The sequence below is a fragment of the Corvus cornix genome, chromosome 1, assembly GCF_000738735.6.
Source record: "Corvus cornix cornix isolate S_Up_H32 chromosome 1, ASM73873v5, whole genome shotgun sequence".
Lineage (NCBI taxonomy): Eukaryota > Metazoa > Chordata > Aves > Passeriformes > Corvidae > Corvus > Corvus cornix.
Genome location: NC_046332.1, coordinates 37,258,420 through 37,275,159, shown reverse-complemented (window position 1 = coordinate 37,275,159; position 16,740 = coordinate 37,258,420). Strand labels below are relative to the sequence as shown.

General features: G+C 40.1%; 1 protein-coding gene across 11 annotated transcripts in view; it reads right to left on the bottom strand.

Moving 5' to 3' along the window:
- The window catches only part of FAT3 (FAT atypical cadherin 3), a 402,929-nt gene that overhangs the window by 79,713 nt on the left and 306,476 nt on the right, over positions 1-16,740 (bottom strand). For all 11 annotated transcript variants that reach the window (XM_039563113.1, XM_039563130.1, XM_039563138.1 and 8 more), the window contains 3 exons: positions 9,665-9,940; positions 7,896-8,106; positions 475-4,548 (listed from right to left, as the gene is read on the bottom strand). In XM_039563113.1, the coding sequence (XP_039419047.1) occupies positions 475-4,548; positions 7,896-8,106; positions 9,665-9,940 (4,561 nt within the window). The remainder of the gene's footprint in view (positions 1-474; positions 4,549-7,895; positions 8,107-9,664; positions 9,941-16,740) is intronic.

Genomic DNA, 16,740 nt, shown 5'->3' with positions numbered 1-16,740 from the left:
ACTCCCCATTCCAAACAGTGGTATTTTGAAGTGGCTCAAGCATCTACTTTCCTATCTCAAAAAGAAAAACATTATTTCCAAAAAAATTTAAATGCTTGGAAATACAGGGATTTTCTCTGTAAGAACAAAATTTTCCTTTTCCCTTGTTTGAAACATTAAGTCATGATGGTTTCCAAGCTGACATATCAATGATGATGGGTTGATGGTTACACTACATTGCACTGCAGCAAATCAGGAAGCATTCATCTCAGAAAATTGAGAGAGTAACACAGACACAAAGACACACACACATTCCTCTCCCTCTTTTCAGCTTTGCTGCAAATTCTGTCAAAAAAAACCAAAAAAGGAATGTAATTGACTCATTCACAGTGATAATTCAGCTGAAACCCTGCTAAACATTAACCTAGAACTGGACACATGTACAGTTCTTCAGTAAGCTGGTTATGGGAGGAAAGTATGCAAGCTGTTTCTTACCTGTAATATGGTAGCTAACCTGCCGATTGACATCAGACGTGTCTTCATCCCAGGTGCTAAGAACAGCCACAACTTCCCCTGGAGGGTCACTCTCCTTCACTGATCCTCTGTACACCTCATGCTCAAAGACAGGTGCATTATCGTTGATATCTGTCACAGTAACTGAGACCAAGGTGGTTGAGGACAAGGACAAAGCTTCCCCCAAATCTGAGGCCACCACTGCAAACATGAAAGCAGAATCCTTCTCATGGTCCAGATCCTTCAGTGTACTGATCCAGCCACTGTTGCTATCAATGGTGAATGCTTCTGTGATCTTCTCCAGTTCTGATTCCAGTGCAAGTGTGTATGTGACCTGCCCGTTCGCACTTGAATCTGCATCAACTGCTTTAACTTGCATAAGTTTTGTTCCCATAGGCATCCCTTCCATTATTATAGCATCATAGCTAGCTGTTTCAAACACAGGCTTGTTGTCATTAACATCCAACACCTTTACCTCCACATCCACAGTCAACACGATGTCTACTTTGTCTAACTGAATCGTGGCTGCAACTTTGAAGTGAAAAGCGGGATTTGTTTCATGGTCAAGCCTCTTATCCAATTTTATGAGGCCTGTGTCTTTCTCTATGATGAAAACCCCATCTTTGTTGTTTTCAGGTAGCTTACCATTAACCATGCTATACAAAGCACCCTGATTGGGCAAAACATGCAGAATGTCAATAGTACTGCCTATGAGGGTGTCTTCTGCCACTGTGAAAGAATACTGGGGTTGAGAAAAAGAAGGCAAAATGGTTTCCGGTGGTAAAACATGGATGTAGACAGGAATGAGGGAATGCTTTACAGGAATGCCACCATCAACTGCTTTGACATAGAATGACAGAACTGTGTTTTTCCGCTGGTTAAAGCTACCCTTGGTGACCATCCATCCATTATCTGGATCTATTTCAAGCAGATCAGGTACTGAAACAGAGGCTTCACTATACAGAGAATAGGTAATTCTGGAATTGGCTCCATCATCTGGATCTACTGCTTGCACTTGGGTCACCAAGTAACCTTTCCCAACATCTGCTTTGACACTTGCTCTGTATTCAACTGTCATAAATTCGGGAGCATTGTCATTCTCATCCACTACTATCACTCTCACAGTGCAAAATGTAGTCCTGCCACCTCCATCGAGGGCTCTCAAGAATATATTGATATCACTTTCCAGCGGGTTCTCACGGTCCAACCTCTCAGTTGTCAGAATCTGCCCATTGCCATCAATCAAAAATCGGTCCTTGGCAAAGTCATTTATTATGGAGTAGCTGATCTGGCCATATACACCTGAATCCCCATCTGTTGCCTTCACATGGATTACCTTTGTTCCAGGAGCAGTGTTTTCTCTAACCTCTGCAACATAAATGCTCTGTGAAAACACAGGGCTGTAGAGGTTGGCCCCAAGGATCTGTATGTGCACCTGAGCTGTGCTGGTGAACAGCCCGTCTGACACAGACACGTTTAGGCTGTACATGGGCTCCATCCTCTGCTTGCGATGGTTGGAAAGAGTGATAACACCGCTCTTGCTGTCCATGATAAAACTGGTCCGATCATTTCCTGATAGGATGCTGTACTCCAGTCTGTCAAAATCAGAGCTGTCGGCATCAGAAGCTTGGACACAAGTCACAAAATGACCCCGAGGTGCCAGTTCACTCACATACGACTCATATATTAGCTGGTTAAAAACTGGAGGGTTGTCATTCATATCTGTTATTGAGATACTAACGAGAACCTCACTGCTCAGTGGTGGGAAGCCATTATCAGTTGCTCTGACTTTCAAGCTGCACTGCTGTATGAGTTCATGATCCAGCATCCGGGCTGTCAAAATTAGGCCACTGCTACTGTCTATATGGAAATAGTCAGTGCTGTTAAAGGTGTCCTGGACTATCTGATACTGTACAATCTTGTTATTGTCAGAGTCAGCATCAGTAGCAACAACCTGCAGTACAGGAGTCCCAATCAAAGAAGCTTCAGACAGAGTAGCATTATAAGCTGACTGATCAAAAACTGGAGGATTATCATTAACATCATTAATGATCAAGTCCACAGTTACCTCAGCACGAGCGCCAGTGAGGGCATCGCTGGCTCGCACCACCAGCTTGAAAAGGGAATTTATTTCATAGTCCAGTGGGCTGATGACACTCAGAACTCCAGTATCAAAGTCGATATTAAACTGGTTGTAGGGATCTCCATCGACAATGATATAAATGATACCCTGGCCTTCAGGACTGGTTGCATTTATGCTTAAAATTGGTGTGTGCATTTCTACATCTTCATTCACGGAAGCTGTATAGAAGGGCTTGTCAAACACAGGCATTGCTTTGTTAACAATAGTAATGGGGAGCTCTACCAATGCAGACAATGATGGGTTACCACCATCTTTGGCAAGAATGACAACTAAGTACTCTATATTAGACAAATCAGAATTAAAGGCTTCTTTTAAAGTGACACTACCAGATCCTCTATCAATTTCAAAATGTCCGTAGTCTTCCTTCAGCAGGTATGACACCTCACCATTGTCACCCTTGTCTTTATCAATAGCTGTCACTCGATAGATCAGGGTACCAGGTTCAGCATCAACCTGCACAGCAGCATAGTATGGAAGTCCTACAAACACTGGGGCATTGTCATTTATGTCCTCAATGTAAACTCTCACCACGACTCGAGCGACACGGAGGTGATCTAGCTCTCGGCTTGCTTCCACCACCAGCTCATACAGCTCCTGTTCCTCTCGGTCAAAGGGGATGCCAGTGGTCTGAATGACTCCTGAGGTGGATTTGATTTTAAATTTGTTTCCAGGGTTTAATATGCTGTATTTCAAAGGCTCATTGAGGCGGTTGCCAACAGCATTCACCACAGCGATCTTTGTGATATTGGTGCTGTTTTCTGAGATAGAAGTGGAATAAAAATTTTGTGTGAAATGGAGTCCACTATCCATGGCTTCTTTTACCATTATTGTGACCATAGCAGTGCTATAAAATTTCCCGTCAGATACTCTTACTATTAGCATATAATGGTCTTTGGAGAGACTATTGTTTTTAATGGTGAGTACCCCTGTGCTTGAGTCAATTAAAAAATGGTCCATATTGCCTTCAATTATACTAAATGTTAGTTCAGGAGGAATCTCTGAATCTGGGTCTGAAGCTTTGACTTTGAGAACCTCAACACCAATATACGTGGGCAGGAGCAAGACTGTCTCAAATACGGCCTGGCTGAAGACTGGTGGGTTGTCATTGACATCAGTAACCTCAATGGTCACTTCAACTGGGCTCTCTGCTGTAAGCTGAGGATTTCCACTGTCTCTAACATGAACATGGAAATGGAAGTGGGCTATTGTTTCATGATCTAAATTTGCAATTGTTCTGATTGCACCTGTGCTGGAATCTACTGTGAAATACTTTTTTGCAGTCGATTCAACAATCTGGTAGACAAGCAAAGCGTTCTGGTTGCTGTCAGCATCAGTGGCACGTATGACGAGGGGACTGTTATTCGCACTCCGGACCACGCTGTTCACAGGAGCAGCTTCGCTTATGCTGCCCGAGTACTGAGAGAAGAGAAAAACTGGTGGGTTATCATTTTCATCAACAATCTGAATGTTCACAGTGGCATTTGATGCCATGCCTGCCATGTTTGTTGCCTGTATGATGAGCTGATAGGACGAAGCACGTTCATAATCAAGGGCCTTTTGACTAGTGATCACTCCAGAATATGGGTTTATGGTGAAGACTCCATCAACATTGCCATCTTTAACCTCATACACTAATGTGGACTGACTGATTGCAGAGAGAGAAATGACGGAAGTACCAATATCCATATTTTCATTAACCTCTGCTTGGTATTCCTTTAGAGTAAACTTAGGGTGGGAGTTATCTGCCATTGTCACAGATATCCGCACAATTGCTGTTGCAGACAGAGCTGGAGAACCTTGATCAGTCACTTTGACTGACAAAACAAACTGTCCCATTGTGGTTAAGTCTGGCTCCTTGAGTAATGTAATGATGCCTAAAACTGGTTCAATCTTGAATGTGTTTCCCGTGTTTCCTAAAACACAAATATTGGAACGAGATTAGAAATGAAATATGACTCACTTGATGACAACTTAAACCAGGAGCAATAAGCTGCATTTTTAAAGGAAGTTACTAAAAAAAACCCCAAAAAATCCCCAACACATAAGTATTCTGAAGGCCCTTCCAGCCTTTCTTTCTGCCAGTCAGAGAGCTCAGTAGATGGTGTAGGTATTCAAAGCATCAGAAACTCAAGTGTTGCTACCTCTATCTTGATTCTGAGTACCAGCATCTGAGCAAGACCTGCATGTACAGTACTCCTACTGAAGTAAGGAAAAGCATCCCTAAGTTATAGAAATTAGTCAAATACATGTACACCTGAGGCAAAGAAATGAGATCAGAGGCTAACAAGCCAATTACATGACTAATGGATAACAACTCAGGCTCCTAATTGAATGGGATATTAAGAAACCATACAGGAGATTACAATAGTTCAAGACTCAAAGAACTGAATATATAAAGGTTAAAGTGGCATTTAGAAAAAATAAAACAGAGCAAATAGCATAGAAAAGAGATTCAAGTGTCTTGTGGCCCAAAGGTTTATCATATGATCTCTGAGGAGGATGAATCCAGATGAATGAGATTTAGTAGAAAATGTCATGAAATGCCTGTTACAACATGAAAGCACAGATATCATTCACTGCATAAAGGTGAAAACAGTAAGTTTGGATCAGAGAACTTTTGGGGGGCCTTTATTTCTTTCTGGTCTTTTTGCCAATCTCTTCTTCAGCAAGACAGGTTCGAAACTTTCTATATGTATTCTTACCCTGTAATTAGAGATCACCTTTAATTAGCAATCCATAATTTTCTGTTTTATTTGAGTGCTTGCTTAAAATATAGGATACTTCATATGTATATGGCACATATAAGCATACAGACTCTATTTCTGAATTTGATTCTAAAAGCAAACAGCATATACTGAGTTACAGTGATTTCAATCATTATAACATGCTCCCTCTATTTCAATTCACATCTTAAAACCTAGAACTGCTTCCAATCTACAGTCAAGCATCCATCCAAGTCTTGGAGAGAAATATATCTCAGGTGATATTTTTTTTTTTAATAGTGACTGTTACAGGTGCTGTGCAGAGCAATACATGTGTAAATTGTAGTTGGAATGCCAAATACATGGAATACTAAATGAAGTGAGGTAATGAGAACTATTTTTAAGATACAATTCACTATCTGTTGTAAATTCTGGAGGCTAATTTAAGATACATACTACTCTATGTAGTTCAATACTGGTAGTGGCTTTCTATTTATATCCTTCCTTTCAGATCAGTAAAGTTTACTCTGCTGGCTAAACCAAAAATTGCGCTATTCACCCAGGAGCTAAGAGTCTTCCAGAGCCACAAAGTCTCATAAAAATCACAGTATCTGTCACATTTCCAGACACTACAAATGCTGCTGCAGTTATTTTGTCAGTGCTTGCTAATACAAATAATTTTGAGCCACTGACTGCCTCCTGCAAGGCCAGAGCTGGTTCTTCTCCTTTAGGAATTTCTTATGAAATTACACATAAACTACTTTTTTTTACCAATTGCTCTCTTCAGAGCAATGTAAGATGAGGTGAGTAATTCCCCTGAATGAAAGAGCGGTGTACAATCTGAATTCTGCCGTTAAAATCAATACCCTCAACTGCAGATTTTATGGATCTTAGAAACTACAGCAAGACAATACTGAATTTTGAGGCATCTGAGATTGGGACATCTGTGAATAATGAAACTGGAGGAGTGTGAGGCTTACAGTAAATGGAAGTCTGAGGTCTGACATTGCAGGGAGAGCTCATGATGAAACAGAAACAGGCTGTAATGAAAAAGAGAGTCTCTAGAAATAATCTAATAGCTAAAGCATCTTTTCTAATCATAATATTTTTCTGTCTGCATCATACCTGATTCTATTACCAGTGTAATGGGAACCATACTCCTAAGATGTCAGGATGCTCTTTACATTGTGGTGGCACCTCTAGATGATTGGGAGCCCATAATAGTAATAAGGTGTCAAGAAAAAGCTGGGAATAGTCTTGAAAAACTTTGCCCCAGGAACCTGATCTAGTCTGCTCAGAGTTTGTTCCACAAGGCACAGCATTGTCCTGTCTGGACATGTGTAAGACTGCCCCTAATCTAAGTTAAAAGCCACTGGAGAATACTGAGAAATAACTGCTAAGACCAAACGCAGTGCACAAAGGAAATATTTGGTTTGGAGTGCTAACATCTTCCTCGCTCCAAGTTCAACACTTTCAGCTGCAAAAGACTTCACCTTCTGGTTTGCTGAAGGTAATCTCCTTCCACAGAGCATACACGATAATGAGAGAAAAATGGTTCCTTGGGTCTTCTCTAAACTTCCAGTTATATCGTCTTAATTTAAGGTGTGAGCTTGTTATATGAAGCTAAATCAGTATGAGATGGTGCAGATATTCTTATTTCATTGCTTATTTGTCATTTAGCCTGTTCCTAATTGACATAAGCTATCCTAGCTAGTAACAAGTCTTTATAATAATACAGGGATAAATAATGATCCAGTAGGATAGGAGCCTAATGGTGGGAAAGGCTTGTGATCTGCCTAATATGGGGACAATCTGAAGTACCTGCGACTTTTTTTTACAGCAATATAAGTTTCAAGTTTTGCTATTAGTACAGTGGAAAGATTCACATTAGGAATAAAACCCCCTAAGTAGAAATGAAACATTACAAAATTCAAAGGCTATTAATTTCTAATTGTTTCTCTCTTTTTCCAGTTACCCCCCTTATATATCTGCCAATGGTTTATCTCAAAGATAATTCTTAACTTCAGATTCATCTGACTCAGAGAAACATACATTCACTTGCACGTGTGTCAGAGATAATGCAAATGCTTTACTACTGTGGTATGTTCTGTGATGGCTTTGACCCAATGGCTTAAGAGGTAACAGGCTCTGTAGCCATCTCGTGAATAAGAATCAGTCACAGAATAACAGAATGGTTGGGCTTGAAAGGGACCACTGGAGAGCATCTGGTCCAACTTCCCTGCTAAAGCAGGTTCAGCTACGGCAGGTTGCACAGGATCCTGTGGGGTTCTGCATGTCTCCAGAAAAGGAGACTCCATAACCATTCTTGGGCAACCTGTTCCAGAATGAGTTTGTTCTGACAGGTTTTGGGTATAGTAGCTTCAAAACAAAATTTAAAAAAAACCCAACAAAACAACAAGAAGGTGTCTCCTTTGCCCATCTGTACAGCAGAAAGTAGACCAAAGAAGCTGAATCGTGTGTCAAGACAGATCACCATCACAGCACTGTTCTGTGTCTGGCATGATCCGTGATATTTCACTTTTGGCCTCTGTCCTAACCTGCTTCAATAGTATAGGTGAGCTCTGCATTTTCTCCTTTGTCTTTGTCCAGAGCCGTGACCTGCAACACTGCTGATCCAACTGCTGCTGATTCAAACACCGAGGCTTCGTACAATGGGCTGGTGAAGTAGGGACTGTGGTCATTGGAGTCTTCCACATTTATGATGGCTCTGGCCAGGTTTCGTCTATAAGGGAATTCTTGATCTCGGACCTATAGAACAAGTGCATAACACAGAACTTCATAGTCATCTAGTAAAACTTCACAAATATTACTCATCTGAGTGTGGAAACTACTTTCAGTTCTATTTAATACAAAGCAATAAAAAAATCCATTTGTCCCAAAGAACACTGAAATACATTCGCACACAAGATGGCAAATAGTAAAATTAAAGAAAAAGGAAAGATCTTAGGGACTTTTTTTTTTAATTGTGAAGAAATGCATTGCAACTAACCATCATGACATGAATTTTTGAAGTGGCAACCACAAGAGATTTTAAATTTGGGTTGAGGTTCGCAAGAAATACTCTTTTTTTTTAAATACTTGCTGAATGCTCATGTCTTTATCTTGCCATTGCCTGCTTTACAGCATATAGCATGTCAGTCTAGTGCTTGTAGCTGCTAATTGACTACTTCATGACTATAAATGTACATACCTTTTGGAAGATGATGATACCAATAGTGAACAGAGTAGGAATTACCTCATGAAGTGCTTGCTGATAACTGCTAACAGAGGTGTAAGTTACCGCACCTGTCTCAACCCCACACAAAATACCTCAGCACTGCTTCACTGATAATCCTGCCACCACTATCCCCAAAAGTTTGGTTCTTCTTAAACAGAGGAAAAGACCTATTGTAACAGGTGGAGATCAAAACCAAGCACCACGGAATTACCTCTGTCAGCCATGTGTTTCTGTGATTCAGTTCATAGCTATTTCTTGGTCTGCTTACCAAAGGACTTGCAACATTTCATTTTGCGAGCGGAGACCACACTCAGCTGCTGCTTGCTGCATCTCACAGCAGCTTTCTGCTACCTAGGGTGCCCTGCCAAAGATGCCCCTGTACCTAATACACCATGAGTAGCTCCTTAGAAGGCCTCTGCTACAGAAGTCTTAAGTGGTGAAAAAAAATAGTGGACTACAATGTTTAAACTAACATAGATTTTTTTCTCTTTTAATTAAAAAAAAAATTATATGTCTATGATATACAATCTCCACTTGAAAACAGACAGATTTATGTTCTATAGCTTAGGCACACCAAGCAAAAATTGGTAATTAACATTTTTATGTATACCCCAAGATTTGGAAATGTAGATAAAAGAAAGCTATTTTGTATATCAACAGTTTATGTACTGAAATAAGTCCATAAAAGTAAGCTATAAATGAGGTTTGTATTCAGAAAGGCTGTAGCGTTCTCCATGGCAAGAAAGCAGTTATCTCCCTGTGAATAACTTCTCAAATAACTTTCAGCCTCAGTTCAGAAACTCTGAAAATTACCTTGAGGGAGACGACCAGATGCCAAGAGATTAAATAATTTCCCGCTTGCTCTGCCTTGAGATAGCGAATCATATCACATTCCATACAATGAGTTCACAATAAAGTTTCCCAAAAAGCCGAAATAAAAACTGTGAAATAAATACGCAGCAGGGCAGGCAAGATTAAATTAGTGACTACTTATTGCACTGAGTCCTTTGCTCACACAAACACTACGCCATGCATGTACCTGAAGCAGCCATGACTGTGTCCTGACCCAAAGGAATATTGCATTCTTACCATGACATTAAGGATGTGCTTATCTTGAGCTTCATGGTCTAATCTCTCAGCCGTATAGAGAATCCCGGTGTTGGGATCAATTCTGAATTTTCTCATGCTGACTGTATCGATGCTGCTGTGAATAGTGTAGCTCAGCTTATGCTTTTCATCTCTGTCTATAGCTTCAATTTGCAGAATTTCAGTATCAGGGAGGATGTCCTCTGAAATGGTGACATCATAACTTGGCTGAGAGAATTCTGGGCCATTATCATTGTTATCCAACACTTTGATAAGAACCTACAGTTAATAAAAAAAATTCGAAGTTATTGAAGTCTAGTCAGACTACTGAATAAGCACCTAGAGAAATGCAATTTACTTTGGATGGCTGAAGATGTTAGGCTGCTGCACGGTGGGATTGAGAAACATTATTTAATATTAAATGCTTACTTTTCAGATCAAAAGAAATAGAAAGGATTTGACTTTGGAAGTAAAACGTTCCTAACTGTAAGGCCTAATCAGAACCTGATAAAGTAGTCCATATTTTCAGTATGTATAGACTGGAAAATATTTCTACAATGGTCATAAGGAAAGGTTTTGTCCTTCCTTGTAACTGCTTTGGTTACAAGAGACTTCTAGAGCTATTATGTAATTTGCTTTCCCCTTCACTATTCATAAGACTATAAAAGAATCCTTAAATCTGCTTTTATACAATCAAGATTCAGCTGAACCCTGTGTTTTCTGCCCAATATATTGTGTTGGGGCTTAGTGGCAATGTCAAATTGGGACAGCATTGGAGACGTCAAGTTCTTCTGACACCTCAGATTGCTCTTACACCACTTGAGGTGGGCACAGGAGACACAACCTCAGTACCATGCAAGCCTACCCCACACAGATAAATACGTACCACCAAGGAAGGTGATCTAAGGGCACTGGTGAAAGAGAAGGATTATTTTTTTTGTTACATCCTTGCTTTTCCTTTGCCAGTGATGGCTGCCTTTATTGCCAGCTAATTCACTTCCCCTCCAACACCTACTTGCCTCCTTTCTGTTGCAGTTTATGAATGGTAGGATGCTAAAAATGTAAAGAATGCTGTGTTCAAATGAATGTGTGCTTCGAATTTGTCTTTAAAACCTCAGTATTGATCCTTAAGGAAACTTGGGAGAGGGGAAAAACAGGCCAGCGTGCTGCTCTTGCTGCCTATTACACCCATTTCAATGTATCACAAGCTGACTCTGATAACTAATAAGAATCACTATTTTCCAAGCTTTGCCTTTCACAAATTACGTTATGCATGTGTCACTCTGATGACATTTTGTGGGTTTTGCCATTGGAGAAGTCACTCCCTGGGGAAAATGTGCTTTCTAGACTTTGCATGCCATAGATTCCTGTGGACAGTGTGGCAGCAAAAGCCCTGACAAATTGTGTAACACTGAAAGCTGAAATGTGAAGAGTTGACTCTTTTTCAGTGCTAGAAACAAAAAGTATCTTTTGCAGAATATGCCTGTGAAAGCACACATCTAATTTTACAGTAAGTGAAACAGAGCAAGCTTTTTATTCAAAGGCTTTTAAATAAGAAATAGTCCAATTAATGACTTGGGAAAGGCATGAAAAGGACTCTTTGGTCAGACTAGGAGACTGGACCCATCACTCATGATATTTTCTTTGTTGCTTTGAAAAGTACTTAGCTCTTTTTAAAGCAAGTATTTTATTATTTTGCTTGATCAAGCCCTGTTCACCCATACTTTCTTAACAGAAGAAAAATACATCTATACTTTTACTGCAATATTGCACAAACAGATGTTGGCCTCAGAGAGAAATGAAACTTTAGATTTCCATGATATGCGGAAGGGTTTGCAGAATACATTACCAGGAGGAACATGAGCAGTTGTAAGAAGCAGTTGTAATGAACTAGCCTGGGAACTGTTTAAAAGACAGCTGAAATAAAATGCTCTGTAAGTTAAATGGCATAAGACTTGCATTCCATACAATTTCATTTTCACCAGATTACGGCACGCCAGAGCGAAGCAGGGCGAAGCCTATATTAAGTTATGCTTCAGTCTTGGACAGATAGCAATAAAACTGGGGGAAATACACATTGCTGGGCCTATAATAATGATGAAGAGTTACTTAGCTTTTTATACTTTTATTGTTGCTATAATATATCAAGGCATGTTTCTGACCTGACTGAGGACAAAAAGAAACCCAAACCTACATCTTACAAATATCTGAAGAAACTAGTTGTAACATATGAAAGAAAGCCTGAGGAGAAGATTAAAGACTTGACCTCTAATCTAATGGGATGCACAGCCAGTGCTGAACCACATTTTAGTGTAAGGAAGAGACAAAGAAACAATAGGAGTTGGGGATAATCAGTGTTTAATACTTATAGATATCTTTCTTGAGCAGTTTTGATACTCGGTCCTTGACAGGTACCACTGTAACATGACTGGATTATTTTACTGCTGCACTGTTAACACAGATAATTTATTTTTCTTTTACTTCATGGCCAAAAACTTTCTCATGTATCATTTTAGACATCCCAACAGAGAAGTAAAAACTTTTCAAATGGATTGAAAACACCAAGAGGGTTTTACTCTGCTGATGCTAGTAGAGCACAGCCTACCTTGAACAAGTACGCTTCCATGTGAGGGACAGGCCTGTATCTGTGAATTTATTTTTAAAATTGGGGTGTGGAAGCTGAAAATGTCCTGGAAGGCAAAAAAATAAATCCACAGGAGCACACTAATGTTTCTTAAAAGTACTGTTACAGAAGTGACATGCTATGTTGTCTGCATGGTATATAATCACCCCAGAGCAGGGATTCACTTCCTATAACATCTAATGCATTTTGGGATCACTGGCAAACTGAGAAAGCAGAGGAGGGCATAAAGGTTTATCCATCCCAAAGCTTGCACTATGACTGTCCAAACCACGGCTTCATGATTTCTGCCCTCACTAGACTGCACAAACTACACAGGGTGGGACTGGATCAGCATCAGAGACCAAGGGTAACCCATGAGACTGTGGAAATTACAGCACAGATTCACAGAGCAGAGTTTCTTCCCACTGAAAAAGGTGTAAGGTATTGCCATGACACACTTATGGACATGATCGTGCTTGGGGAGTGCAAGGCATGGAGAGGGGAAAAGATAAAAAAATTGAGGACCTCATTCACTGCGATCATCAAACTTACAGGAAGCTATGCACTTAAAATTGCTTTGATCATTGCCAGAAAAAAACTTATTTTTCCTTTTTTTTCATTTTCTCTCTTTCACTTTACATCTACTGTAAAACTGATTAAGTGCCTATTTAAGTGGCAGGCATCTTCCTCCCTAGAGATGACAGTATTTTAATGATTTGTCAAGTGATCCACATTGAAATACACATTATTTATTACATACTTTGCACTTCAACAGCCACTTCCATCTGGAGATGGAAGACGGTGGGTTAGAGATGCTAATGAATAAAGAAGTCATTATTAATTCACAATTTCTTCTATTTAAGCAGTTAAGAGCATTTCTAATTTTTGTCAGCTGTCCCTCAAAATTCCCGAGTGTCAAATGTAATTTTAACATTTCTCTCCTTTAATAGAGGGGGGTGTATTTTCCTTGCAACAAAAGAAAGTTAGGTTATATATGGGAATACTGATTATACAGAGCTCTGTTAAACCTATCCACGGAACTCTTTAATCTTCTTAAAAATTGAACTATCTTGGGAGGTACTTGAAACAAAACCAGGTAAAAGAAAATAGAGTTTAAGTCCCATTTTAAATAGGTACTAGTCCCTCAGTTCTTACATTTTTATAGAGCAAGTGACTGTTGTCCCCATATTTTGCCCAAGAAAACAATGCCTTGCAGCAAGGTTACCAAAACCATGGGTGAAGGGCAGTGGTAAAGCTGGGGAAGGTGTTTTATTTGAGCCACATCCCTTTTATTAGGTCACTTTAAAATGCCATCCTTCTTATGCAGATTTCCTGCTCAAGCAGGATAACTTCCCGTAAGATGTTACTTGAAAAGAGGGACCCTTTTCTTCAATAAAGGAAAATGTGACACTGACATGAACACCAGGTTCATAGAAAACCTGATCCTACAAACATACGTGAAGTTGAGTAAACTGAGTGCTGCCAGATTGTTAATATGAGGAAAGTTTCTCAAATTCATGTAATGGCTGCCAACTTTAGGCATAAAGTATTGGTTCTACTGGCAAATTTCCTATTGACTTCAAAAGGGTCAGCAGAAGAGTCCCTGAAGTATTATGCTTTAGCCAGCTGGTAGCACATCTTTCACCTCAAATCAAGTGTTATACTACTGAAGTGACTCAAAGACTCCCAGTGTCTGTGTAATTTAATATTTTCTCCATATTTATTTCCAAATGGAAGATATGGCAAGAATGAGCTGTGTGGCATAAATATCCTTTATTACTGCATAGATGCCTGGGGTGTTAAGCTGTGACAATACCCACTGTGTGGAATCAAAGCCAGGCTTTAAAAGTTTCCCAACACATCTCCAAAAGGTGACGAATGGAAATGTTTACTATTTGTTGGCTGCTAAGCAGGGATTCCTCTTCGCTGAGGACTGTTCAAGATTACTGACCGAACTACTCTTCATTGACAAACATTAGTTGCAAGTCTTTTTTCCGCGCTCATAAAGCAAACATGCAGCAAACCAGTCTCTGCCTGGTTCTTCTTGAAAGCCCGTATCTTTTCCAGAGCATTGTGGGCTTCAGAAAGGCAGGCTTGCCTCCTTCTGCGTCCATTGTGTGGAGTCTAATTTATAGTCTGAACAAGCGCTTCGCTATAAAAGACTTGCTTTTCCCTGCTCACTTCCTATTTCCCACAGTTAAAGCAAGTTTCAAATAAAGGAATCATGGGCCTCCAAGATTACAAATTAGGCAAAGTAACACTCAGAGCATTAGCAAAGACTTTGTACTCAAAATGGTAAGTGAAAGGCCTAGAGAAATACAATCAAATCAAAGCAGGACAAAACCTAATGCAGGAAGTCTCTCCAAAGCTGTTTTTAATGTTGCCCATAACAAATACCTTTGGTTTAGGCACAGACGTATTTGAGTGAAAACTGGGTAAATGCCAGCAGCTGCTTTACAGACATTTGAAGCTGGAAGAATCTGCTTGGCTAATTGCTTGGTCTGGGCACAGTGTTGTAGTACAACCTATTAAGCGCCTGAATTATTTAAACTCAGGTTACAATTCTGTACAGGTTTTGAAACCTATTTTGATTTAAATACTGCTTTCAATAGTGTTACCACATAGCTTTATTTTCTACTCCCTGACAAGTTTTTCTTTCCTCCAAATCCCAACCTTAACACAAAAATTAAGTTTCCCTACCAGCCTCAGTGGCCAGTTATTTATACTTTACTGCGTTCTTTGTGTTATGTTAAAATTGAAGGAAAAATCTTTGCTTCAATGCAGTGCTGAGATTGCTGGACGTGACAGAAAAAAAAAATTAAGGATTGGACACATTATAGTTTGGAGGAAATGTTCAACAGAGCAAAAGTGAAAAACTGAATTGAATCCCCATGTCTCTTTTTCTGCCCTAGAAGAATCCACAGCCCAGAACTACTTCTGGCGGGCTCTAATGTCTGCTCTACATTTTGGCCATGGTCCTCTAAGAAGAGCTTTTCACCACTCATTTAAAGAGAACCACCTGCACTCAGGGTGGCTGATCAGCTCCTCTTAAGAAAATGTTGTAAATAAAAGGTGATCTCTGAAAGGTGAGACAGAAACTCAGAGTTTAAAGTCAATCCTCAGCACAAGAACAAATGCAAGTCCAAAACCTTCTGCAGGGAGAGACAGAAAGGGGCATGGAGCAGTAACTTCTTCTGTCTGCTCTTCCAGTCTGGTTGGCTCCAGCAGAAGGTATTGTAAGCGAACATGTATTGATCTGCAAAAGCTTTTCAGAGGGAATTGCATGTTACCCTCTGAGTGCCCATTCTGCAGGGAAATAGGTGGTTTTGCAACAAGTGAAACGGAGGCTCTTTTTGTCTCCTAGATTGGAAGCAACAGCCTTCGTGCTCTAGCACATCTTTTCTACAGAAGTTAGGATGATGAGAAAGAAGGAGAAGGTAGGAAAATAAGCAAGGAGTAAAACCATATTTTTCACATAGTAACATCACTCCAGAGGTTGTTAGAAAAACGTAATTATCTGCTAGGACAACATTCTCAATAACAGTGAAATGTTATAATAACTTACATGATAGTTCAATGATTACCCCCTGTACTCTGCTCCTGTGGGTATTTTAGCAAAACTCGCGAGTATGCACTACAAATAAATAAATAAATGCTATTCTATTCCTCTGCTGTGCTTGTATGTAAAAGATCTGAGTTGTTCAGTAAAAAAAAGGGGTTTGGGATAAACCTGACTCATGACCAGGAGAATTCCTAATGTTGCACACTCAGTTAGTCAAAATTGTGGCAGAAGCAGACATTTAGATGCCATTATAATGATTCCTTGTTGGGAGAGACCTCTCTGTGCTCAAGCAAGGGCACAAGACCCCTTTGCAGCCCAAAGGGAGGTGATGGCTGTGGCAAGGAGCAGCGTCACTGCACAGAGCTGCTGTCCTGGCTCTCTCCCCAGCACACAGGATACAGAAGCCCTGATCCCTCTGCAAGGCAAACAGCTCGCCTGGCAGCTGCAGGAATTGTGTTTCATGGGAATTTAGAGCAAACGTATGCCTTCAGCCTTTAATAAATGACTGTGTGGCCTCAAGCAATGATGGATAAAAGAAAGGGAAAAAGCAAAAGCTCTCCCTGGCTAAGTCAGGAGACTTAGCCATCCTAGAAGTTAATTACTGTGACTGAAGTTTTATACCCACACTTCAAATATATAAATCAAACAAGTCAACATTTCTTCGTATTTTGCCTTCTCCATCCCTTCTCATCCCAACTGCTGCCTGGATGGTTCAGGCTTAGGTGGATGGGCAGCATGGTGAGTGGCAGTGGCTCAACAAGTCCTGGCACTTTGGTGTTCACTTTGGAGACTGTATTTCTTTTGGAAACCTTGATCATGCCCAAAACAAGTAGGCTTTTGGTTACACAGAAAGTTTGTAACTTTTTTTTGTTAATACTCCGTATGTTCTTTTTG